Below are 27,261 nucleotides of genomic sequence, written 5' to 3'. Positions count from 1 at the left end.
TCTGCATGGCCTCAGGACCCTCCCATTTGTATCCCCAGGCCTCCTCCTCCTCCTCCTCCCCCTCCTCCTTTGCCTCCCCCTCCTGCTCCTTGGCCCCATCTCATCTGCCCCAGGCTGTGTGCCTTTAAGTCACACCCAGACTCACACTCCTTAACTACAGCGGAGTCAGAGATCAGAGCCTGTCTACATCCATGAATGCCAGGGTCCCAGGCAGGTGGTGGGATGTGGCTAAGCACCTCTCTCTCTTACCCTTGCACCGTGGCTTCAGCTATTTGTTGGATGTGTCTAGCTTTGAGGTGGGGGGGAGGGGGGGGCGGTCCGAGGAGGTGAAGTGAGAGCTGGACCCTCACTCCCTAGTCTGCAGCATGCCCAAGGAGCGAACCAACTTCCTTTTCCTCAGAACTGCAAAAAGACAATACAGGATGTGGTTCATTAAACACAAATAGGCCCATGAGACTGCCATTTCCACCAGATGAAATTACCAAAAAAAGCATTTGTTCCCCGGTTTAGATTGAGTCCATCTGGAACGGAACACCCTAGTCTTTTTCCTATTGGTGCGTACCAAGAATAATAATCCTTCGCGGTGCTCGGCACAGTGCAACTCACAAAGCACTCGCGCACATTATTTCATCCAATTTACTCCTCACACAACAGGCCTGGAAGGGAGGCGTTGCTGTCTGCATTTCACGCTTGAGGAAACTGAGGCTTGGAAGGGTAAGATGATCTGAGGGAGTTCACACCAGGGAGCGTGGCAGAGCAGGGATTTGAACCTGGGCTGCTTTGATCACGAAGACCCTGTGTGCACATAGCAAGGCAGCCTCAGAGAACTCTCTAGATGCTGCCTGGCATCAGACCCAGGGGAACTGTTTGCACTCCAGTTCTGTTTCTCTTATCCACCACTGGAAGAGCAGAGGGAGGAAAGACTTAGAGTGCAGGCCCTCAGCTAGGGCGGGGGAGGAGATACTTTGTGCACCGATACCCTTCTGATAGCTTGCGTCTCCCTCTTAGTTTAGTGACAGCACTGTGAGGCAAAGCCAAACCCCAAAATGTCAGAGCTGGAAGAGGCCATGGTAGGCATCTAGCCAGGGTGAGCTTCTCCTTATGCACTAGTTTCGATCAAAAGGTATTAGCTGCCAGAAATGCTCGCTGACAGAAATCCTGGGTGGGGACCAGGCTTGGCAACAAGAATATAGTGGTCACTTAGCAACATCTACCATGGGTGTGAGAGGAAGAAACGGTGACTCTTGTGTAAGGTGTTATCTAGTCTCATCTGGGCTGGCTGTTCCCATTCTACAGATGGGAAAGTTGAGGTCAGCTTATTCCATCTGTTAGAACCTGCTGTTGCAAGGGGGGAAACATAACCAGCTAACAACATTTTTTGTTTGTTTGTTTTTGGTCTTTACCCTCCCGAAAACTCAGAGCAAATTCAGACTCCTGGTTGCCAAAGCCCGCCACGCCCTCCGAGACAGCAGAGTGACTGGTTGACAGACTGCACATTTTCTCATGTTAGGGTACATGCACACACAGATACATCCTCACCCAAGGCACTGGAGACCACCCCGCCCGTCCTTCCACTTAGGGCAGCGATAAGAGATGGATACTGCTATAAACTAGTTACCCTGATTCTATTTGGACAGGGGCCAAACCACACTTTTTCCGCTACCACAGTCTTATTCCCTGGAAGGCGATACAGGGACTGAGGGAGGAGAGCTGTCAGAGGGGACCCTTCTCTCTCAGCAGTCCTGGACTAAGAATGTGGCATCTCCCTGGAGATGAATATGGGGCTTCTGTGCTCTCTCCGCCTTCAGCCCCTTACCGAGAACAATGGGCACAGAGGGAAGCTTTTCCTTCCCCAGGTCGGCAGCAGCAGGTAGAACCCATCAAGCTGAGAGCAGCCTCACTCACAGATACCACAGCACAAGGTGTGTTTCCTGCCGCTCTGTCTCTCCTTCTTCTGCCATACCTTCTTACCTGTCCATCTTTCCACACTAGTGTGTCCGGCTCCTTTTATATGCCAGGCTCTGTATCAGGTGCTGAAGCTGCCAAGGAACCTGTTCTCGGGAAGCTCACAGCCAAATAGGAAAAATTAACAGGTGAACAGACAGTTACTCCCTTTTTGATAAATGCTGTAACAGAGGAAAGCGCACACACGTATGTGTGTGTGTGTGTAGCGTCAGGAGTGGAGGAAGCAAGCCTGAGAGACTGGCCCCTAATCATGTAAGGTGGCTGGAAATTTCCCTGGAGGAGAAGAAGTCCTAGCAGAGCCCTGGAGAGGGTGGGCATTTGCCCAACTGGGGTTGTAGAGAAGGGATTTTCAGGAGACAAGCCGCGAATCTGGGAGTATGGACAAGTCTGGTGAGTGCTGAATCCTCTCAGACCAGTTTGGAGCAACAGTGCCTGAATCTCTTCAGGTGTTCTTTAGGGATGCCACTGGCTTCTTTTTTAGGTCTTTGAGTATCTCCGTTCCTCAGTCTTCCAAGTAGTGAGAGAAACTGCCATTGCCTCTGTCTGTAGCTGAGTAATCTCACGCAGGGGAGAGGCTGAATCTCCAAATACCTGCAGTGAAGTCAACACATGGGGCCAGTTTCACAGGTACCTGGGGAATATCTGGTAAAGCATCAAGGTTATTATGAAGATGGTATGAGACCATGTGATGAGTTGGCTTGTAGGAACTCAACACAAATCAGTCATTGTTGCCCACACCTTATCAAAGATATACCTTTCAACTAATACCGACATGCATAACTGGTGTATGTGAGTCTTCTGACCCATTTGCCAGATGTGCGACATAGGGCGAGGCATCTTGATTTTCTGAGCCTCAGTTTATCTTCAAGATGGGCATAGCGATGCCTCCTTCACAGTACTGTTATGAGCATTAGCGGAAACGATTGTAAAGTGATCATCACTACACCTGGCATATAAGAAGTACTCAGGAAATGCGAGCTGTTATTGTTATCTTTTATTATTGTGAGACACAGTAGAGTCAGGGATGATTATTATTACCATCAGTTTCCCAAAACAAAGCAAAATGGGACAGCTCTTTCCAGTCCTGAAGTCACGGCTGTTTCTCACTGGATGATTTGCCAACTTGAATTTGAGTCCTGCCTGAACCCAGGGGGTGGGGGTGGGGGCAGAACAGAATTATCAGAAAGCACAGCCTGGAACCCAGCAGTGGGGCGCAGGGGAGTGTTTGCACAGCTGGGCACTGAGCTTACAGTGCACAAGAAGAATGTGTGGTTGGAGAAGGGGATGACTAAGTTGTATGGAGTTCCTACCTGCCAGTCACGTGATCTTGCATTGTCTTCATGAGAACCTGGCGATGTCCAGAGTTTTATGTCCATCTTCCAAATGAGAAAACTCAGCTGCTTCAGGTCATAGTGGCTGGTAATAGGCAGAGGCAGGAGTCTACCCCAGGACTGTGGCTCTGGAGCCCCCGTGCCCTCCTTCATCCCTGTAAGAACAGATGCCAGGCACTGAGAGCCACTGTATGCCTGCAGGCACGCCGGGCACCTCGCATACAGGATCTCAGTTAGTCCTAACAAGAAACCCTCTGAAGCTGGTGTCTTTCTGCCTAGGAAACTGAGACTCGGGGGGTGCTGGGGTTAGTGGGGGGCTGTATATAAGCCAGAGACATACAACTGATTGAAATACTTGCTCTTCCTTTTCTTTCTTTTCTTGTTCCCGACCTCTCACCATTTACATTTTGCTATTACTTCACCACAGTGGGCACTCCAAAAGGTGTCCTGAGAGGCATTTCTCTTCCTCCTGAAACAGGTAGACATACTGATCAGGAAGAGTGAAAAGATAGAGGCAGATAGACCAGCATGATTCTAGCCTGAATGATGTCAGTCAGCTGGCTCCACATTCTAGTTTTCTAGAAACACCTTGGCTCTGGGTCGAGGCACAGGCTTTGAGTCAGGCCTCAGAGACTGACTTGACCATCGATCCATTGGGTTGGAGCTGGTGTTGGTTGTCTTCATCTGACACACAAGCCCTAGTCCTTAAGGTTTCCTCTTTAAGATTCTTGGGGCCTGCCCTCCTGTTTCCTCACATTTCAGGGGTGCCCAAGGAAATGGAAGGCTCCTTTTAGAGATCTTGGTCTAAGAAGTCCCTGAGGTCTGAGGCACCAGAATCACTGAAATTCACAACCGGAAAGATCTGGTCTGAGGCATCAGAATCACTGAAATCCACAACCAGAAAGATCCTTAATTCAATTAATCTATTAACTATAAATGGCGAAATGGGTAATGAAAAACTTGTTCAAAGGGCACTATAAATTAGTGACAGGGTTAGGACTCAAACCAGCTCCGTTTTCTTTCTTCCTTCCCATTCCAAGAAGGTGTGTTAAGGGGCTATTCAAGAGACCCTGTTTCCAAAGGTATCTCATTTTTGTTTGTAACAGCTTTATTGAGATATATATAGTGTATATACCACACGTCTAAGGTATCTTTTTGAAACCTCTTCCAGTGGTGATTTTGCACAAAGTCTGGGTTGAGTTTCCAGAAGGAAACACAACTTTTCATTATCATATTGTTGAGAAGCTTCTTCAAGGAAGATGAAATCTGAGGTCACCACGCCTCCCACTTTCAACTTTGTTGCACCTACTGTCAGTGATCAGGGAGACAGCTGGTGGGAGGGGAACACTGGGGCACAGCCAGCAGGTGCTAAATGGGATACAAAGTGTTCATGTGTATTAACACATGAGCTAGCTGACCCCCTGCCCTGGTTGTGTCCAGCAACAGTTTTAGTGTCTACTCTATGCCAGTGTGGCACTAAATTAAATGCGGCTCTGACTTCACAGAGCTTGGTCTAGACCTGGAGAGAGACAGGGAACGAGGAGATCACAGTGCAAAGTGTAAACGCTAGAAGACGAAACACGAAGCATGATTTGGAGACCCGACTCAGACTGTGCGGCGGGTCGGGAAGGGCATCCCAGGAAACCTGCAAGAGGCAAGGTTTAGGTGACACTGGTGGGTAGGGAGAGGGGAGGTTGCAGGTAGCAAGACAAGCATGTGCAGAGAAGACCCTGAGACACAAGAAAAAGAAGTGTATGGAGCAGACTGCTAGGGAGATACATGCAAGATGATAGATGGACAGCAGCCAGATCTCACTGGATGTGTGGGCCCTGCTAGGAAATGTGTCCTTTTACTAGGAGCAATTTAAGGTCACTTAAAGATTTCGTGTAATATTAACTTGCATTTTAAAAATGACTGATTCTGGCTGGTGCAGGGTGGGGCTGGACTTGGGATCGAAGGACATGTGTATGGGATGCAGGATGAGAGTTGGGAAGATCAGTTAGGAAGTTGTAGCTGTGTTTCAGGAGAAAAATAATACCAGCTTAACATTTCGTAGTCATGAAGCTGGAGAAAACAGAAATAAATGGGTGAGAAACGGGGGTGCTGAAGGTTTCTTAAAGTGGAACAAAGGAAGCTCAGCCAGTGTTGGAGAGGTGAGCTCAGGTTGGAGGACAGGGAGTGTGAGGCTTCTCAGCAAGGTATTCACCCAGCACAACAGCCCACAGTTCACATACCGATTACCAATACGAAGTGGGTAGCTGGACATGCACCAGACTGGTAATCAGGGAAAAAAAAAAAGTGAGATCTGAAAATGCAGGTTTGGGACCCAATTGGTAATTGTCACAGGAGAAGACAGAGCTCCCAGTATAAAGATACAGTTTCCCTTTTGCAATTTGTCTCCTCAGGGAGGACCTTTCCCCGCCCCCGCCGCGCCCAGTCCTGTTTCTGATGTTTTCTTTAGAGTGGCTTTATCTCATTCTGAGGGGCTGTGCATGCTTCTCATTTCTGGCCAGCTTTTCCTTATGTAAAATGCTGTGGGACAGTGAAGGACAGTTCTCGTGCGTGTTAAGTGGGCTGGAGTTAACGTCTCCCATTTCAGGGAGGAGGGAGACGGGCCTAGGCAGCTGTCGTCGCCAGAGCAGGAGGGAAGAATACATACTTTTAGCGCTTTGGCTTCAGCATTTGTACCTTTCGTTTAGCTAAGAATTAAGTAGCCTTTATGGATGGTGCAGGGTGGATTGCCCGTTTGTGTGTGCGTCACACATTTCTTCCAGCGCATCCATCAGCGCAAGCTTCCTTCTCCAGCATCCAGCCCCTGAGCCAGGATCAGGGGACATAATTAGAAGCATGCCTGTTCCCTTCCTCCCTTTGAGCCATGATATTTCCAATTTATTTCTAACACTGCTCTAGAATCATTAGATTTGGAAGCAAGCTTCAGGTCTTTGGGCCTGAGAGTTAAGGTTTTTATTCATTTTTCTTAATTTTTAAAAATTTTAAAAAATTTACATCCAAGTTAGTTAGCATATAGTGCAACAATGATTTCAGGAGTATAAGGTTTTTATTCTTAAGTTTAGATATTAAGTGTCATTTCACAAAAACACAGTCTTATTCATGTGGTTGCTCATAAATTACATTCGTAAAACTTTTATCAGACTCTAAAATGTGTCATCACTTCGAAGTAGTGGTATGGACTCCCACCCAGTGTGTGGTTCGGACACGCAACTGAACTTGCCACGCATCAAGATATAAAAGGGCTTATCACTCACATAATGAGGCTTTTTGCTCTCAAGCAGGTCTGAAGTGGCTAGAGGAAACAAGGAGAGACTGGCTTGGCTTGTACAGATAATGGGCAGGGGGGTGGAGTAGAGTTGTGGTGTGTTGCCAGCTGTTTGAAATCCCCTCTGGCATCAAAGGTGGGAGCACCTAGGTTTGCCAAATGAGGGGCTGATGGGGAAGTGGGGAGTTGTAGGGCTTGGATGCTGTCAGAATTCAAGCATAAAATATGGAGTCAGAATCATTACAGTTCACCCTGGATGTTTGGTTACTGAAATGTGCTAGGATTCAATTAATTCAACTTGAACTTGTGTAAGTAAGCCATATAGTACTCTGAGGCCTGCAGTGTGAGGGTGGTAAGGGAAATGAAGATTCTACTAAATGCCTTATATAAGAGCCCATCGTTGTATATTTTGAGAAGTGAAAGGAGTGCTTTGATCACCATCAATAACATCTGAAACTCTGAAGGTGGTAAAGAGTATCTTAGTGAGGCCTTTTATCGATTTAGTTTGTGTGGAGACATGTGTGATCTTGATTTATGTTTTGGGTCTCTGTGCCACAAGAGATTCCCAGAGATCTTAGCTGGAGAACTGTTGATCCCATTGACTGGACCGGATGACCACATCATTGGCAATGGCCCAAACGTGTACAGGAATGTGGAGATGGGGCTGAGTGTTGGCCAGGGCGCCCACTGCAAAGAGGACTACATGAAATTTGGCCAGTTGTGCTGACTCTTGGGTCCTGTCCCATTAATCAGGAACACCCCAATGAAGGACTGAAAAGCAGTCCTTTTGCAGCTTTCCAGCAAACTCCATCATATAAGATGGTTGGTGATGCCATCTATAAAGTATATAAACTGTTTGCTATTCGCTCAGTTGATCCCAGGGGACTCCTCAGATAGCCAATGGGTCTGGGAAAGGGGGTGACCTTCTCCAGCACCATGGTATCTGGCAAAGGACCAAGGATGGAGAGGGCTCCCTATCCTACAGATGAGGTATGCCAAGGGCCTAGGTTTGGCTCTGTGCTATAGCAAGGGGGCCTCATGGCTGTGCTGAACTTTCAGGGTGCTGCTTCCACAACCCAAGGCAAAATAGGCAGCAAGGGATGGAAAGTCACAGGTTCAGTGTCTGTGACAACTGGCCTTTGTTTCCAGGAGAGCCCAGTATGCAGCCGGCAACTGCGCTCTAATGGCTTCTGTTAATTTTTATAATTATCTGAGTTCATGAATAATGACCTGGAGGAAAAATCCTTTTATGCTAGCCATCTATAGGAATAGCTAAACACACATTTCTGTTGTGAAATAAATACACATACATGCATACAATACATACATACTTATGTCTATTTATATATAAAGTCTTAACTCCATTTAACCTCCCCAAAATAGTCAAGATGACATCCTGACTACTTTCATCAAACAATTAGCCTTTAAGCTTTATGTGCAGCTTTCCTTGGGGGAAACAATACTGTGAGTTCTTTGCCTCTGCCCCACTGGCAATCCCTCTACCTCCAATAGGCTTCTGCCACCGCATCACCAACACAGGTCTGCAGTCTTCCCCGGTATTAACTTGAAAATTTCACATCAGTGCAGCATGACGGAAGTCGTGTTTCCTGGGCACCTCCCACTTTCTGAGTTAGGTACTTTTACATATGCTATCCCATTTATATCTTTTGATTCTCACAAAAGCACTGTAGAACATAAACTGTCTTTGCCTGACACCAAATGAGACCATTCAGCAGAGTGACAACAGCTAGTAAGTGACCCACAGTTACAGTTATTATTACAAAGTGGAGGTTCTTTCTACCACTCTAAACACAGTTATAGCAAGAATTAGGCAAAAACAGCAAAGCTCAGCCAATCTAGTTGGTTAAAAATTCATCAAAATTGTAGAGCTAAAAGGGATTTTACCAATGATCTAGTCTAACCTCTTTACAGATTGGGAAACTGTTGCAGACGTCTGTTGATCACCTGAGGACATCTAGGTAGGTCACAGGCAGAGCTGTGATTCAGGCCTAGACTAAGTCCAGTGACTTTCCACTACAGTACATCGCCAGTCCCAGAGTTGCCTAATTCCAGACTTGGCCAGGATAGCATGAATATTAACGATATTGACAAGATACAGCCATAGGTCTGGAGTGTAAGTATGTCTTTTGCTAAGCAGCTTTCTACCTCACCACTGCCCTGCTTGTAAAATTCATCCAGGCATCTGCTATTTCATATCTGTAATTTGTTCTGAGATCCCTCGAGGGGCTGTACATCCTGAGTACAAATCAGCAGCCTAGTCAGGTGCAAGACAGAGCCCTGAGTTTCACACTAGGCTCTGCCTTCCACTTCCCTGTTACAGAGCTGGGTAACACTTCACTTTTAAGAGGCCATTAATTAGTACTAGATTAAAAGTACAACTACTTAAGCATTACTTGCCTTACCCTCAGGAACACTGTAGGACTCCAGCCAAGTTTATCTTACTGGCTGGGATAATGGAGCGTCCCCCTGCAGACTGTCTCAGCCTGGAGTGTACATACATTAGGATTGTACATTAGGATTGACCCTTACAATCATTCACGTAGTGCCTATCCCTGGCCTTTCAGGAAGTCCAGGGCAACGTAGCATTAGATTTCAAATGTCTTAGGAAAGACAGAAATAATTTCTGAAAGAGTAGGCGCATCCGTATCATTTATTAAAGTAATCTTTTTTTCTGAACACTTCCCATAGTGCCTGGCCCACAGTAGGTACTCAACAAATAATGAATGTATCCTTGCTCTAAAACCTTAAGTTGTGTTAATTACTCAGAATGATAAAGGGAGGCAGGGACGTAAACAAGCTATGAGTAATTTGTTGGCCTTTAGTCTTTTGTGTACCTTATAAATGGGCTTGCCTAGGAATACTGGTTTGTCCAACGTTACAGGGGGTATGTTAAGAAGACTAAGGTTACTGGACACCTATCATCATTAGCAAGTAAACAGCATCCAATTAAATAACTGAGGATATATTCCATGTAAGGCACCATGCTATGTGCTCACAGCAATTTCTACAATCCTAGAAATGTAAAATAGGGAGAGTGATAATAGAAAGGAACAGGTGACAAGGTAAGGAAATGTCTGAGAAAAGTTGTGGTTGGCAATTAGGAACCTGTAAAATAGGAAAGAGGGAAAGTAAAGTTTAGAGTGCTTGGACCACCTCATGCCGCTCTTTTGAACAACTCAGTGAAGACAGTAATAGCAATCACTTGCTGAGAACTACATCCAAGTAGTTTCACCATTGTCTCCTACTTTACACCCTTCCTGTGAAAAATCATTTCCATCATTTTCCAGAAGGGGAAAGGTGAAATGACTCGCCCATGGCCACGTGGAAGGTTAGCAATGGTTTTCAGAACGTGTACTGTAGATTCGCAAGAGTTTTGTAAGAATAAGCAGGAAGTTAGATGAGGGGCTAAATAAAGCCTGTTTTCCAGGCCCACAGACCTGCTTCACCTAGAGCAGCTGTGCTTTGATCTACTTTACATAGAAGACTTTCATGTGAGACTTTATTTGAATAAGGGCACTAGTGCCTCCAAACAAACCACACACAAAAATGGCTGTAATTGAGGAAAACAGTGTCCTGGGGCCGTGCTATGTATGAAATTTAGTTAACACAGTAGATAATTGAAAATTGTACTAAGCACAGCCTAAAATATTTACATCAAAGAAAGAAAAATATTCAGATGACACTTCTGTCCATTCCGAGCCAGCAGATGCCTGCTGTACTTGAGGACCACGGAGTGAGTGTAGTTTGGCAAAGGGAAGCCTGGGATGCTGGACACACTAGCGATGGCACTTCCTTTCAAAAGCATCAGCGGCTACAGGGCTTCCAGCCCGGTTACGTGAAGCCAACCCACGGCATACCTTTCTGTGCTGCAGACCCTGGGCCAGAGGCCTGTACCACTGTTACTGCCTCAGCGACCCCCCACTGGCAGCAAAGACAGATCTCCTCCTACCAGGTGCTGTCACAGATAAAGTGGTGCTAATAACTCACGCAGCTATTTGTGATGCACTTTTAATTGGATCAATTTCTTCTCAATTATACGATCTTTGGAAATTGGATGTGATTTCATAGTCAGAACATGGGGCTTTCTCCAGGTGAAAAGCACATGACAAACTAGTTCAACATCTCACCAATTATTTCCTTTCCTATTCTTTGACAGCTATTACAACACAGGCCAAAAAAAAAAAAAAAAAACTACCACCAAACAACAAACAAAAACAACAAAACACAGTTTTGAGTAGCCCAGCTTAGCAAGTTTAGTTTCTTTAGAAAGCAAGGTAATAGTTCTTTGTCTTGCCATCAGCCCTGAATCTAAAGAGTAAGATACGTTGCTTAGCAAAGACAAAGCCTGAGAAACCCTGTCACAGTTTCCCTTGTCCACTTTTGGTCTTTTTAAAGACAAGACTGCTTCCATTTTCAACTGTAATTTTAAGGATAAAAGCAAATGGTAGAGGCTCAGTTCCTAACAGAGCGCTGGTGACTCTACCGACCTTGGGGGCTGATTCTGTGTACCTGTGGGTGAGAGAAAGATTTGGATTATCTTTCCATAATGGTGGCTTAGGCTGAATTTGGACTAGTGTAGATCCTAACGCTCTCAAAGAATGCAGTGTCAGGTATGGAAGCAAAATAGCATGCCACAACTTGTCTCTCTCCATCTCTCAAATCTTAAATCTCTCCATCTCTCAAATTTTAATAGTTAATCAAAAGACATGAACACCAGTGATGAAGAAACAGTTATCAATTATTTAATTCTTGGTAGAGGAATGGAAATAAATCTCAAAAGCCAATACTGTGCAGTCACTTGAGGAAAATACAGAATAAAGACCCAACAGTTTTATCTTAGTAATGAAAATACGATGTGCCCACCTCCCCACTCTGCTGGCCCTGGCCTGTGTTGTACAGTTCTGCAAACTCTTAGCACGGGTCAGTGGAGAGAGGTAATACGAAAAATGATGAACTCTCCAAGAGTGTTTACTGACCATATTAGCATTTGTGTTTATTCCCATCTTTCTGTGCTTTGAAAGAATTCCAGTCTATATGCTCCTTTAAAAGCAAGCAGTTTCCAGGATGAAGTCTTCAATACCAACCAACTAGGGTCAATCCATTCTCTGTCACATCTGCAATTACAGACCAATCCAAGATGGCCCCAAACCCCCAGAGCCAAGAGGTACTGCTTCCCAAAAGGACTGTGTATCTCCCTTGCTGGCACTAAATGAAAGAGCTTTCACTCTGGCAAAGGTAAAGAGACTGTAGACATTGTGCCACAGGGCCGTGATGTCTGAAATGAAAGGGGGGCGGACCCCACAGGAGCATGCACACTAAATGCAGAGTTGAAGAGAAAGTACCACAGATAAAGCACATTATAATAGGAGGGAAATATGGGACCAGGATTATTAACAAAGCCAAAAGGGAAATCATCAAGGATTCAGTATAAGCAAATTTCAAATACAGGGGTAAGAGGCTCTCTACTGAAGCCTCAGAGGTGCCTAAATTCTAATCAAACTTCAGCTAACCCCATATCATATGTCTTATTTGGGGCAATGCATCTGTTAAAGCTCTAAATTTGGGAAGAAAATAATGCAAAAACAGACAAAACAAAAACAACTACTAAACGACAAAGCTTCTAAAATTCTAAGACTACCCAGCGGGAATGAAGACATAGGCCAAGTGCACTCTACAATACCACTGATATCCAAGGAATGAGGGTGGGTAGGGAGTGGGAGTGGGTAGGGAGCTGGCTAGGGAGAAGAAACTGTTCTCTCTTCTCCCCTAAGGGGTGGAGTATCTTCTCAGATGGTAGCTGTAAATCTTGATGCAGTGATCCCAACAGTCCAAGACCAACAGCTGCCCTTTAGGAGTGAGGGCGATGCCCACTGGACACGTGAGCCCCTCTCGAATAAGGACACTGTAGCCCCCGCCCTTAGGGAAGTGGAGGATTTCCTTTCGACTACTGTCAGCCACAATGAGATCACCACGAGCATCCACACACATGCCGGCAATGCAGCGGAAATCCTCATTCTCTGAGAAAAAGTGGCTGATCTGGCGACCCAGCTGCCCATCAGGGCCCACGGAGCCAATGGAGAAGCCGCCCTCCAGGTGGTGCTCATGCTGCCGATTCTCCAGATTGAGGCCCAGGCCCTGCGTGAAGTAGACAGTGCCCTCGGCGTCGCAGGTGACAAACTTGGGCCGCACAGCACTACAGAGGCAGCTGTATTTGACCACCCCTGCCCCTCGGTCAACAGTGAAACACCAGAGCTTTCCACCTTCCACATCAGTTACCACGAACTGGCCGGATGGAAGGGCTGTGATGCCCCAGGGTTTGCTCAGCTGGCTCCTGTGACAGGCCACGCAGTGGCCATCCAAGGTGTACACCTTGAGGGAGTTGTCGTAGCTGTCAGTTACACCAATCAGCCCATGGCAGTTCATGGCCACTGAGAGAGGAGTGAGGTTGGGCAGATCAGCCCCAAGGAAGCTCAGCACAAAGCTGTCGATGCCACTAGGGCTGCGGCGAATCTCCTTCAGGAAGCCTTTGCGGGTAAAGACTTGTATTCGGTAGTTGCCTCGGTCAGCAACCAGCACCTCGCCTTGACCTGTCACGTAGAGACTCACTGGGAGGTTGAACATGCCTGGTGTGCTGCCTTTGGCCCCCATCTTCTTGAGAAAGAGGCACTGCTGGATGTTGGCAGCTGTCTCGGCACCCCGCTGCTTCGCGGGCGAGGCTCGAGAGCTGGCGGCCACTTCCTCGGGGCTCATGTCCATCTCTCTAAACGTAACAGAGGTGGAGGCCGCAGAAGCTGCGGCTTCCATGGCCCAGGAGTCTTCCATGTTGACTGTCCGGGGCTTTTTAACAGCCTGCCCGATTTGGAGGGGGCCAACGTGGCCGACCTTAAGCAGCTCCACGTCCTGGAGGGTGAGCTCCCGGGGCAAGCTGGCCGTGAGCTCGGGCTCCTCCTCGTCAGCGGTCTCCTCCAGGAGGGCGACATCTGCCTGCTTGATCTTGGCCAGGAAGTAGTCACAGCGCGACACAGCCTGCACCTCGGCGATGTTAAGCAGGTAGCTCTGCTCCTCCACCACTTGACTGTTGGACTTCTCAACCTCCGCCAGGGAGCCTGTGAAGAACTTCCGAGAGCGAGCCAGCTCTGCCTGGACCCGGCGCTCCTCGTGCCCGTACTCCTGTAGAACGGCTTTATACCTCGCCTGCAGGTCCTTGGAGACCCCTTCCAAGGCCACCTTCCGCCGCTGCAGCTCCCCCATGAGCTCCCGCAGACGGGCCAGTTTCTCTCCAAAGTCGTGGCGCCGCTCCTCGGCCGCCTCCTTGACGGGCAGCGTACAGTGGCCAGGGGGCTGGTGGTCAGCCTCCCGGCAGGGCTCACACAACACCACGCTGCAGCTCCGGCAATACTGCCGGGGCAGCCGCCGCCCACAGGACCGGCACATGAGCAGCCCCACGGCCTCACTGAGCCCCGCCGTGTCGATGATCTTCAGCACGGTCAGGTTGTCCGTCAGCTGGGTGAGGCTGGTTATGCGGGTGATCTTGCTGCAAAAGGGACAGCGCACGCCATTGATGCTGCTGGCCAGGAGCTTCTCCAGGCACTGGCGGCAGATGGTGTGGCCACAGTGCAGGAGCTTGGGTCGCAGCTGCTCCTCGGTGAAGGACTCCATGCAGATGGGGCATTCCAGCACTTCCCGGAGAGCATCCAGGTTCAGGTGAGACGCTGTCGCCGCTGCAGCCATCGCAATTCCTTTGAGGGGCCTGCTAACACAGCCCAGCACCGAACAGCTTGGTGTTCATGCTCCGGGGGTCAAAGCCTGCTAATAAGAGTAAGAAGCCATTACTCCACAGCTTATATGAGCTAACTGACTCAAGAAACATTTAGAGAACAGCTCCCATCACTCATCCAGCCATGGACTTATTTAACAAAGACTTACTGAGGTTGGCTCTGTTAGGTGACGGGGATATGTGGGGAAATAAAACAGATGAAGCACTGCACAGTAGATAAGAATTCAGGTTCTGAAGTCTCTGATACTTAGCTGTATGACCTTAAGGAGGGAGCCTCAACTTCCCAAAGCTCAGTTTCTCCATCACCCATCTATAAAATTGAAGTAATAACGGCATCTACTTTATATGGGTTCTGGAAGGGTTAAGCAGCATGATGAATACGACACACTTAGTACAGCCCATGGCAAGCATCATGCTGGATTAATGTTAGTGATTAGTGAAGTCCACAACTCCATTTGTATTAGGGGGAAAACATCAGAAAATTACTTACAGGAAAAGACTACACACAAAGTTCTGTGGGTGCACAGTGGATGGAGTAACAAACAGTTCCCAGAGGAACTGGGAAGGGCTTCCCAGAAGCAGTGACACTTCTGTGAGAGGTCTGGAAAGAAACAACGCCTTGAAGGATAAAGGCATTTTAAGCAAAGAAAATGATGTAAACAAAAACATGAAGCCTTTTGTATTATGTTATATCGAGTTTACCATGTCACATTTGGGGTCCTAGGAAGCATATGGGGAAACAGAAAACTAAGGTGATCCGTAAAACGTTAGGTCAGGAAATATGTGTATTTTTCATGCATCTATTCTCTCATCTACTCACCAATCCACCCAACTAAGACTAGGTACCATGTGCAGTACTATAATAGGTTTTCAGGATACAAATCCTGCCCTTCAGATCTCAAACTTTAGGAAAGGAGACAAGACATGCCGGCAAATAATAGCCAAGGCAGAATGGAGGCTAGGAGGCATTTACTCTAACTTGAAGGGAAACAGGATTTTTGGTGGGGGTGGGGGATGGCATTGGATCGATCTCTGGAAGGGTACACAGATATGTAGAGATGGGAGAAAGGAGTACCAGACAAAGGGCAGTCTTAATAAAGGTTAGAAAGCAAGGGGAAGAGCAAGAGCGTCAGGGTATTAGAAAGAGAACCTGTCGCCTCTATACATTTGTTTCCTCATTTGTACCATGAAATAATACCGCCTTCACAAGGTCGGTGAGAGGATTATATGAGATAATATAGGCAGTGTAAGAAATGCTAAGTTTTGGCTTAGTGCCACAAAAGTCTTAAATAAATTTTAGTTCTCTTTTCTCTCATCCTTAAGGTTAAAATTGTGGGAGAATATAGGTAGATTAAAGTAACTGGTATGATTATGAGAATGATTCTAAGAAGTCTTTAGAGCCAAAATGAGACCTTTAGATGTCATTTTGATGGGCACAGTGAAGCAATGCATGTTTTGAAGCAGGGAACTGATACGATCAGAGCTTGAATGGAGTAGGTGAAAAGGCAGAGAAACTAGTTTGGAAGCTGTTAGAAAACTGGTTGGCAGAGGTTAATGGGGAGCCAGAACTAGAGACCAAGTGATGGAAATGAAAAGAAGATGCACTGGAGCAATATTCCAGAAGTACAATCACTAAGATGAGTGGATTAAAGTAGGAAACTGGTGGAAGTAACTGAAGACTCAAGCCCAGTGATCTAAAAACCAGCAGTGCCTTATCAAGACTGTTTATTTTTGGCCCAGAACACCCCCTGCTTCTCCTAAGTACACGCCATAAATACTCCCACCCACCTTGATCCACATATGCTCATGAAATAGAACAGAGATCTCAGTGCTCTGCAGACCTCCATCATTGTCAAATTTATACCCCAAATTAGAATGAATGATCTAACAAGGTGAGGCACATGGATAAACTGCAGCCCTTCTTAAATGCAAATTCTACAGTCACGCGTCTGTGCTCTCCTGATACGCAGATGGTCAGCCATCAAGGAGAAGAGGAGGGCAAGTTAGCTGGGCTTTAAGGACAATGCAGCAAGCTGAAAAGACTGCAAATGTCATCAACTTTCTCCATGCATACAAAAGAAAGGGCATCTCTGCAATGTATCATAGAACTCCGCCATATTTAGCTTTGCATCGCGATCTGACAAATACTCAGTAGCAGAAACACACAGTATCCAAAGGCAATCCAACTTCTCTGAAACCCCAACTCCCTTCTACTGAAAGGGACACTGTATACATCTAGTACCTTCTATATGCTAGATACCATACTAGATGCTTCATATACTTAATCTCATTTATTCCTCCTCATGCCCCTATAAAGCAGGTGCTATTTTTATTATCTCGTTTTACCATGAGGAAAAACTAAGGCTCAGAGAAACTGGCTCAGGGTCACAAAGCTCACACATGGTGAAACCCTGCAGTACAGATAACCTTTAACTTTGTTTAACCCAGAATCACTTCAAGCTTTTTTTCTTTCCCCACACTGGCATATAACACTTGTTAACAAGTGTTCTCCAGACCATACTCTGGGAAGTTGCTGCCTTACAGCATAGGATTTTCCCTACAAACAAAAAAGAACAATACTAGTGTTATGATATTTGGCTTCTACAGCATGGGCTATATTGATTTATTAGCTGGGTGACCCACTCTCACACACCAGCCTTGCAACCCATTATGATTCAAATCCATGTCTCAATAAAATCACACATTATCACATATCATGAACCTAGAAGGTCTCAAGTGAATATCTGAAACTTAATACTGAATTCTGAAATGCCATGGGTCTTGGCACAGTAGTTTGGAACTACTGATAGAAACCTCTACTCAGAATCTATGCAAACCTTAGCTCTAAACCAATAGCTTCAGTCCCTTCTTCCATCATCTGGGACAACAGACTGAGGGCAACATTTGGTGTTTAGATCAAGAGCATGTCACCTTACAATGCAAGGGACATCTGTTCTTCCCAAAGCTGGCACTGCAGATCATCTAATTAAACAAGTCTGCCAACTTGTAAAAATACTAGCAAATTCTTTCCCCAGCTTTCTGGAATATCGTACCACCTCCTTCAATTAAAAAGCTTCTTGCCTCCCTGTCTAAGCCATCCACTTTAAAAACTGAATTTACTATGCCTACATCCATATCCCAAAATATCTCAGCTGTCTGCAGCTTCACCAGGCTCTCTGAGGCAGGAGAGAGTGTCAAGGATTCCTGCTCTAATGCTGGCTGGCATGCTTTTCCAGGAAAGCAGGAGTTGCCATCATGAGAGCATCGGGTATATGCCTCAGACTTGGAAAAAGCCGAAACCATGTCTCCCATCTCCATGAGCTGAGAACACTGCCTTCGGTAGGATCCTCGCCTGATATAGAGCTCTGTGTGACAAGCACATACATTCCCCCTCTTCCAGAAGCATGCATCTAACCATTACTGTTAATCCTGACAGGGATCCAGATGGAAAGTGAGTTCAAACTCAGTATCCCTGCAAGGGCTAGATGGGTGACAGGAATTGTCTAATGATCCCAAGTCTCCAAATTAGCTGCCCATTTTCTGCCAGATACAAAATCTAAAAACAGAATGAACCCCCAACACGTTCTTCACAATAATCTTGTCTGCCTTCATGATACCTGGAACATGTTTCCTGTTGTGTCTTTCCACTGTCAACTCTTGATGCTCACCTTAGCCCATGCACTGTCCCATCACTGCTCGGATCTCGTGATTAATACTGCACGTTGCCTACTGATACCAGGCCAGCTCTTCAGGTGAGAATCTATGCCTTAATCTGTGTTTGGTCCAGGTGCCCTAAGGCTCAGGAGAACTCTATAGTCCCTACCCTAGCCTACTCCAGCCACTTCTGGCACCACTAGGCTTTCCCCTGTCCATGATTTAAACAACCAGGATAGCAGGAGGGGGAAAAAAAGGCAAACAGAAACCCACGAACCCCAAAGTCAGACAGAACTGGGATCAAATGAGCACTGTCATTTTCAAGGTGTGGGACAACAGGCAAGTTATTTAACCTCACTACATTTGTTTTCTTACTTTACAAAAAGTGAGAAATTAAGGATAATGCATACAAAGTGCCTCGTCTGGAAACTGGCAAGTATGAAATGAAAAACTGCTATTTATCATAGTTTTAGTAATAATCAGCAATGGTATTAACAGTAACAACTAGTACTAGTATAAACCAAGCACTCTGTTTATAAAGTACATTTTCAAATGATGATGCATCTTTCTTTCCATGGCATATAAAAAGCATGTAAAGATTAATAAAAGGACTGGCCAGCTTTGAAAGATTTTGATTGAGGACACTAGGTATTCATGCTAGAAACTGACAGGCACATGAATTCACAACTCTTTTTCCCAGAAAAGAAGGCTCCTTCTAGTGGGGACTAAATATGGAATGCTAGAATTAGCAGTGATCTAAAAGAGTAAAACAGATGAGTAAACGGAGATCAGGAGAGAGAAATCAAGAACTTGTTAATCATACGGGAGAACTAAGACTAAAAGACAGGAACTGGAGGGGACCAGGATTATACAGAGTGAGAAAGTGGGCTCAGGAATCAGGCTTTCCAGATTTCAATCCTGGCCCTACTGCTTACTGTGGAGACTTGGACGAGTTAAGTAACCTCTCTAGTTGGTGGTCTAAGGAGACGGGTTTATGATAGTATCTGCCTCACAAGGTTATTGTAAAGATTAAATGGGATTACGTGAATAACACACTTCGTATTGCACCAAGGGAAGCATACAGTTAACTATGCCGAATTTATAATAGTGCACCGGCAGCCACTGCCCAGCTGATGAGAAAAGAATAGGTGCTTTTCAATAGACATATGTATGGAAGATATCAGATATGTAAATCTCAAAAGTAAAAATTCTGAGCCTTCACTAAAGAGTTTTACCTGAGCTCCAAATCAAAAGATTGGAGATGACTAAAGGTCACACATGTGTCAGCTCCCGGGTCCTTAGGCCATCAGCAGAACTGAAGAACTTTAGGCAATTAATTAAACCAGTCTATTTGAGCACATACTGAGTCTAGCCCCATAAAAATACAAGGGATGTAATTTTGAACAAACCCAAACATGAACAGAGCTCCTTACTTAAAAACCAGAAAATATGTAAAATGGTAACTGCAATTCCTTTCACAAGACAGAAAAGTTCACCTACCACTGGCACTCTGCTCTGCTCTGGCAGGGGGGGGTAGGTTTGCAAGGCTTATCACATTTCCTTTCTAAACTGTATTTATTCCTCTTGCATTTGGATGGAATGCAGATCGAGTGCACAACCATCTCCGTGCCCCCAACGTCCCTTTCTGGGAGGTGCTAGCAGGAGTGATTTTAACAAAGTCAGCCAGGCCCACACGTGACGCTGACCTAGTCTTATATGTGGAAGAGGGTCTGTAGTTTATTTACTCAGGGCACTTAAGGTACCTGCAAACAGCTAAGAGAAACTGAACAAGTAGGAGCTTATAGGGAAACACAAGCATGACCCGACCAAAGCTGTACCAGTCTGAGACGTAGAGAACAACTCAGAAGAAAATGTTTGTAGAAAAGGAAACCTCAGCTAAAGTATGTCAAGAATAGGCTAAATCAATAACAGAGTTTGCTGGAAAGACACTTGTCCTCTTCTTCTCAAGCTGCAGGCGCTGGAAAGATTCCCTTGCATCCTCCACAAACATTTGGACTTAGTACCAATGCTGCCAATGTGACAAAGACTCTCGATGGGAAAAACCAACAGTCCTTTCTCAGAGGACTTCCAACTCCTCTCGACTCACCCACCCCTCTTCCACTTCCAGGATCTACATGCAATACATGTTCACTTAACCGTGAGCTTTTGATGGAAGGATCAGGAAGCAGATCCTGGGAAAGGTAGAGGAGGGGATGGCAATTTGGGGGAGCCTGGCAGGCGGCTGCTAGGGTCACTGAAATTTAGCAAAGCAACCCTCAGTTCCCTTCTAGCAATGCCTTCCTCTTATAAGTGCTCTTATGAAACTACCATGTATTGAACGTCAGGCATCTTTTATACATTATCTCCTATTCTCATAATCACTGTGAAATACATGTTTGTTATTCCCTCTTTATAAATAAGGAAACCAAGGTTCAGAGAAAAGCGACAGGGTCTCAAAGCTGGCAGGGAGTAGAACTGAGATTCAAATGCAGGTGTGTCAACTCCCAGTTATAAAACCACATCAACTCAGAAGATCCGTTACGGTTCCCTAGCTGATGAGGTGGCCGCCCGCTGTCGGCAGTTTGGCTGAGAGGTTGATAAAGGCACCTGGGAATGATTTTTAAGTCAAACTGTTATACCAAAAGGACAAAACGGAGGGACTGTCACAGAGGCAGCGCATCAGTGTGCAGGGACAGGCGGTCTGCCTAAAGAGCTTTGTAAACCTGACTACCAAACTCTCCAGACACAGGTGTACAGGCTGTACGTGTTGGAGAAGCCATTCTAATAAAACTAGTATAATGTAACTTAGAAGTCAGGCAGAATGGGGCTCACATCCCGCTGTGCTACGAAGCCTTAGGTAAAGCATTTAACCTATTAGTTTTCTCATCCGCAAAATATGGAATAACATCTACATTTTTTGGCAGGATCACTGGGAGAATTAACTAAGTTGATGCACATAATAAACAGTAAATGGTTGCTATTCTTATTTTTAATAGAGGCCGCTAAGAAATGTCCAAGACGAGCTAGTAAATTAGCAGCGGAGGAGGGATTTTGGACTTGAAGCCTCGGACTCCCAGGCTGGTTCGATTCCCATCCCCTACTTTCCATAGCGGTATGCAGGAGTATTCCAGCTAAATCTCTTGCCTTCTGATGCAGTCTTACTGTGTTTCTGAACTGGCTTCAGCAATGCCCTAGCTTGTCCTGGAGCTGACAGACCAGATGCCACAACTCTGTCCCCGGGGAAGGAAACCCAAGAGCTCATTTAGAACCAGGAGTTACTTTCCAGAGTGTGAGTGCCTTCAGCTTCAGTCCCTGCTGGGAAGTGTTGTGGTTGTTGCTGTTGTTTACCAAGCCGATGCCCTCTACACCTCACCCTTTAGTCTCTAGCACCTCATCCCGTCTAACTTCAGGACCCTCCCCTGATCTGCCCACTGGTCCTGGTCTAAGAGCAAATCAGGAACAAAGTCCAGGGCTACTCCCTACCTAATTGAGATAGTTCTGTCCCTTTTAGAGTTCAACTGGATACTCAGCGATACTCCCTGGACAATTCTTTCATTCGAGGGGAACAGGCTGAGACAGTAAGACGAAGCAAAGTCCAGCAAGGAAAGAGCCCTGACTATGAGCCTAGCTCTGCCATTCCTGGTTAGGGAACCTTAAACAAGTCACCTCCCAAGCCTTAGTTTCCTCATGTGTACAACTGGATATGGTAGGACCTACTTAGTGGCGCGGGTAGGAAAACCGAGAAGGCACATACAAAAATTATAAATTACTAAATTTTGGCTGCTTGCTGTGCACCGGGCACGGCACACTCTGATTTACCTCCACTGAATCTTCACGTCAGCTGTGATGTCGTCTGGTGATTAATTCCATGTTACAGAGGAAGAGCCAAGCGCGGGGAGGTTAAGCAATTCATTCAAGATGACAAAGGAGGGAAGAGAGACAGAGAGACAGAGCGAGCCAGGATTTGAATCCAGAACATCCTGAGCAGAGTTCCCCAGCTTTGGGGCTAGGTAATTCCTTGTTGCGGGGGCTCTCCAGTGCACTGTAGGGTCTTTAACGGTGCCCTTGGTGTCTACCTACAAGAGGCCAGTAGCCCCCATCCCCCACGGTGACGGCCAATACATGCACTTTAGAACCCCGCACATCAGTGTCCCTCCTTTCCCTGTCATTCTTCCAGCCCAAACGCCTCACTCACAGAGCCACACTGCCTCTTGCAGCTGTAGTAGACCTTATGCGGGATTAATTCAATCCATTCATGTAACCAGCAAGGACAATAAGACCTGAGATCTTGTTCTGCTCCACCTGGAGGTCCCCCATACTGTCTGCTGTCACAGCTTGGAGGGACAGGGGAAAGAACACTTGGGCAGATGACCTTCAACAGCTTCCTGCTTCATGCCTCCTTGAAGCACTGTATCCTACCACTTCTGGCGGCCCGGGTTGGGGTCAGAGTTAGCGGCAGTACCCTGGGTACCCTGTGAGCAGCGGTCTTTGGGGAGCAAGCGAAGGAGGGAGGGAGGTCCTCAGGCTCCTTCAGGAGTCCTGATCTCTGAAGACTTCTGACTCAGCTGCTGAACCCCTGAACTCTGCAGAGCTTCACACACTCAAATCCAGTCTCATACATTACCCCCAGGTCCTTGGGACTCTGGCATAGTACTCCCATTGCCTCCCATGCAGATTTCAGGAAAATTCTTTTAGCTGCCCAAGACGCCAATCCATAAAACCTATTCAGGGTCCTTAGAGCCCCTTCATTCTATAACCCAGTTAGTATTACTTCAATCCTGTCCTTCAGCCTTCCCTAAATCCTGTCCCCAACCATCTTAAAATAGAGAATTTAGCCTTTTGGGGCTCTATATTGCAGCCCTTACCAATTCTTCACTCATGTGCCCCAAATCCCTCTGACATAGGTCCTTTCATCTGTTTCCAAATCTCTGCAGCCTTCAGCCTTGCATCCCCAGCATTAACACCCCAACTGCACACTCCAGACTTCTGCCCCACCCCCGTCAATCTGAGCTCCCAGCTCCTGCATTCCATCGGGTAGTCTGCCGGCCTCAAGCCCGGTTCCTTCCTCTTTTATCCACCCCATATCATGTGCTGCCTTCAAACCTTAGCCTGGTCCCTTCTTACAAACGAGACACTGCCTCCCACTGACTCCCCCGAGAACTCACGCCCTCAATTTTCCCCAGATCCCATCTGGAAAACGCTTCCACCGAAGGCCCTGCTCTCTCTGATCTCAGGTTTTGGCCCCTCAGATGCCTAGTGACCCTAGGTTGCCTCCTACCTCCTGAGATGCGGCACCCCAAATCTCATCAGAGCCCCCACATTCCTTTTTATTTCCGAAATTCTGCACCGCAGATGCCTCAGGGCCTTCAGATACCCTCCCATCTCCCAGATGCTGCACCCCTCTTTCCTCGGGGCCCCCGCATTACCTCAGACCTCTCGAGATGCTGAACCGGGTATTCTGGGAGAGGCCCTCGCTCGCTCCCCTCCCAGCGGANCAATGTACGCCAGCGCGGCCCCCCCGCCCCGCCGCTCAGCCACAGCCCGCGACGCTGGCAGCGGTCGCTAGTCCCAGACCCTCCTTCCCGCCCCTTACCTGACCGCCCGCGGTTCCGACGCCTCCACCGCAGCCAACCCACCCGCCCGCTGCCCTCTGCGCACGCGCCGCCGCGCGCCCCTTGGCGGGCGCTAATTCGCCCAACCGTCTGTCCGTCACCGCGCCCCGCCCCCAGGGCATGCTGGGGCTTGTAGTCACGCGGACCCGAGCGTTCGCGGCCCAGCAGCGGAGTAGAGGCTGGCTCCCAGCTGGGAACGTGCGGGGACTTAGGAGCGCGGGCGTCCGCCTTGTGTTCCGCTTGTGCGGACGGGGAAACTGAGGCGACAGCGGCCCGCCCAGGTTCCCTCAGCGAGTCCGCAGCTAAACCAGAACTGGCGTGTGACTCCAGTGTGTACGGTTCCCGCTTCGCTGACCCATGACGTCCAGGAGCTGGCCTCGGCAGAGCCTGGCCCCTGGCAGAAGGGCGTCTCGGAAGTGCAGCCAGGGCATGCGAGGAGGCACCGGGGGAGGAGTACGGCTTCCCCCGGGGGCGGGGGCAGAGCCTGGACTCGCCTACAGAGCTCGTTTCTGGGGCTCTGTGTTTCTACCTGGGACTGGCGGCTGCCTGGTGTCGAGTTCGTGCGACCGACCCAGTGCTCCTGGGAGAGGAGTCTTTTCCTTGCTTGGTGCGGAGGCAGCGGCAGAGCTAAGTAGAGCCCCGCGCTCTGCACCTGCTGCCGCCCCTGCAGAGCCAAGCGCCCTCCAGGACACCCAGGGTCCGGCCAGCCAGGCCTACGGCCGCTGAGCACCTGTGGCCCCTTCGGGCAGTTGCAGGCCCAGTAGCTGCTGGTGCAGCAGACCTCAGCGTAGGAGCAGGGAGAGGGGGTTGAGGCTGCCCGAGCCTGACCTGGAAATCCCACATAAGTATGTGACCCTGCGTAATGATAACACAACGGAAGCAAGAACGAAACGACCACCTTTGTGCACCCGGGTGTCTGGTTGCAGCTAAGCACTTCCCATGCAGAGTCCCTTAATTCTCATAACCACCCTATTGGATAAGCAACTGACGCCCAGATGGTTAAACAGCAAGGCCATGTGTTCACAAGGATAAAGCAGAGATTGGGACCCAAGACTAGATAAGAACCTACCCTAATGATCTTGTTTATCCGCTCGGCCCATTTCTTTATTTCTAAATGGAGATAAGTGTTGTTATGAGGATTAACCAAGATTATGAATACATAGTCGTTTGCACTTAATTAACAGTGATTTTTGTTAATTATAATTAAAAGAGTCTTACACTCTTTAGACTGCTGATTCCAGAAGCCCCAGTGCCCAGCATTTTAAAGAGTCAGGGCAAAGGGAGGCTGGGTTGGCATATTCATGGCATACTTTGAACAAGCCTGGTGGCTCTGGATACCTGGATTGGCATAGAGCTCAGGGACTATTTAGACCTCAAGGATATATTTGCAGTCCATAGCCACCCAGGGTTTTGACCAGACAGACCAGGAATAAGTTGAGTCCGGAGTGGGCTGAAGAGGAAGCCCAGCTGGGGACTGAAGGGCCCTGGGGCAGATTTTGCTCAAAACTGGCAGCCAGCCAGCAGATGCAAACAGAACCCTTCGGCGCCAAGGGAGGAGGAACGTTTGCATCTGTTAGCACAGTGCCCAGCACATAAGAGTTGCTGAGTAAGTGAGTCGGACTCAGAGATGTGATTTTAAGCAAATTGCATTTCCTGTCTGACCTACACTTAACTCTAGCTGCAGGATGACTCGGGATGGGGGTGGGGGGAGTCCACTGAGTAAGAGGGGACCAGTTTTTGAACACCAGCAATATACCAGACACTTGGTAGATACTACCGCATATCACAGTTCCCTCTGCAATGATTCAAGTAGAGATTAGTAGCTCCGTCTTACAAAGAGGCATCTGAGCTTCAGCAAGACTAAATAGTTTGCCTACCGTAGCCTTCTAGGAAATGACAGGACTGAGGTGCAAACCGAGGCCAGTTAGCCCATGGACATGCTCTGAACCACCATCTAAAGACTACTCACAGTTTATGACAGGAGCTATCTTTCAGTTTTATTGAGGATTGTAAGAACCAAAAGAAGTAGAGATGACAACGCTTAGGAATTCAAGGAATGTGGGGCAAATTATGGCTATTATTTCTGACCACAGAGCATGATCTTGTCAAGGCAACGACACGCTCCAATGAGGTCTTCTGGGCAGCAATGCCAGGGGACAGCAGGAATTGCCCTTTGTCCTGAGTTTCTGCCATGTTGGAGAGTCCGAGTGGCTTGTTTCACCAAAATGGCAAGAAACCTTTCTGGATAGAGACGTGGGGGGTACTTCTAATAGCCCGCATGTTAGAGGCCAGGGAGAGAGAGCTGCTGTCCATGAGTTTCTTCCCAAACTTAAGACCTCACCTGGACCCTCTTATCAGACCAGATGGGGTGTGATATCACAGAGTGTGAACTCTGGTGATATCACTCTGAAAACCACAGTTCTCAGCCCAAAGTCTCAATTCGGGGCTCATCATATTTTTATACTGATGTTTCCCCATCGGAGAGAGGAGCTGGTGGCACTCCTCTGACAGTCTGAGGATATTATCCAAGCATGCCTTTAAACAACAACAACAATGAAAAACCCTTTATCTTCTCTTAAAAAAATGTTTGGCTGTCCTTTTCCTTTTTTTTAACGTTTAAATTATTTACCAGTTATATTAATTACCACACTTCCCACAAAAATCTCAGAGTAAAATAAATACCCTGGGAAAAGGCACTCATTTTAATTCTGTGGCTTTGCATACTCTGGCACAATATTAGCATTCCTCATACACAAAGACGTTTCTAAAATACTCTTTGTGGAGTACTTTACAATTTATTCAGCATTTTAACATAATCATTTTTTCATGTAACTTTTAAACTACCTGTATCGATTTCCTCAGGCTGTCATAACAAAGTATCACAAACTGGGTGGCTTAAAGCAAGAGAAATTTATTCTTTCACAGTTCTGGAAGCTAGAAATCTGAGATCAAGGTGTTAGTGGGACCATGCTTCCTCTGAAGTCTCTAAGGGAGGATCCTTCTTTCTCCTTCCAGCTTCTGGTGGCCACAGGCATCCCTTGGCTTGTGGTAGCGTAACTCCAATACCTGCTTCCATCTTCTTGTGGTTGTTTTCTCTCTGTGTGTCTCCATCTTCGCATGCCATTCTCCTCATCTCATTGGGTGTGTCTGTGTCTTCTTGTAAGGACAGCAGTCAGATTAAGTGTGACCACCATCTTACCTAATTAAAACCCCAATATGATCTTAACTAATTACATCTGCAATGATCTTATTTCCAAATATAGTCTCATCCTGACGCATAGGCTATCAACCTATCTTTCTGGGAGACACAATTCAACCGATAGCATCACTCTATGAGATAAGCACTGTTTTCTCCATTTGCTAAGATTTCTGGTTTAACGTCTTTTTTATTTTCCTAAAGATGAGAACTGAGCAATAGCTAACTCATAGGATTTTGAGGGGCAAAATGAGAAATATTAGATGTTAAGCATTTACATTTTAGGATGTTCCCTGACTTGTAGTAATGTTTAATTTATCGTGCTTTTAATAAATAAGTTTTCTTAACTCTACCATTGCATACCAAGCTCCAAAGGGGCTTTGGAGTCAGGCCTGTTTGGAAACCCAGTCCTTCAACCCTACCTTGAA

The 27,261-nt window shown here is 47.0% G+C and overlaps 2 protein-coding genes and 1 long non-coding RNA gene across 9 annotated transcripts in view; 1 reads left to right on the top strand and 2 right to left on the bottom strand.

Annotated features, from left to right (window-relative positions):
- The window catches only part of ASTN2 (astrotactin 2), an 881,037-nt gene that overhangs the window by 649,881 nt on the left and 203,895 nt on the right, over positions 1 to 27,261 (top strand). The window lies entirely within an intron of this gene.
- LOC144236278 (uncharacterized) lies at positions 2,967 to 3,759 on the bottom strand. Its single transcript, XR_013336475.1, has 3 exons — positions 3,694 to 3,759; positions 3,276 to 3,451; positions 2,967 to 3,105 (listed from the first exon to the last, which is right to left on the bottom strand). It is a non-coding gene; the product is annotated as an uncharacterized LOC144236278 (long non-coding RNA).
- TRIM32 (tripartite motif containing 32) lies at positions 11,315 to 23,668 on the bottom strand. 5 transcript variants are annotated; one of them, XM_077769934.1, is made up of 2 exons: positions 23,619 to 23,668; positions 11,315 to 14,403 (listed from the first exon to the last, which is right to left on the bottom strand). In XM_077769934.1, exon 2 carries the CDS (start codon positions 14,323 to 14,325, stop codon positions 12,361 to 12,363), a length of 1,965 nt encoding a protein of 654 aa, XP_077626060.1. In that variant the 5' UTR covers positions 14,326 to 14,403; positions 23,619 to 23,668; the 3' UTR covers positions 11,315 to 12,360. The 5 variants fall into 5 exon arrangements, with proteins under 5 accessions (XP_077626060.1, XP_077626061.1, XP_077626062.1 ...); XM_077769935.1 differs by having other exon boundaries at positions 11,315 to 14,400; positions 23,619 to 23,652; XM_077769936.1 differs by lacking the exon at positions 23,619 to 23,668 and adding an exon at positions 23,452 to 23,521.

Source organism: Crocuta crocuta, unplaced genomic scaffold (genome assembly GCF_008692635.1).
Source record: "Crocuta crocuta isolate KB4526 unplaced genomic scaffold, BGI_CrCroc_1.0 scaffold95, whole genome shotgun sequence".
Classification (NCBI taxonomy): Eukaryota; Metazoa; Chordata; class Mammalia; order Carnivora; family Hyaenidae; genus Crocuta; species Crocuta crocuta.
The sequence above is the reverse complement of the archived record's forward strand: the minus strand, read 5'-3'. Positions and strand labels throughout refer to the sequence as shown.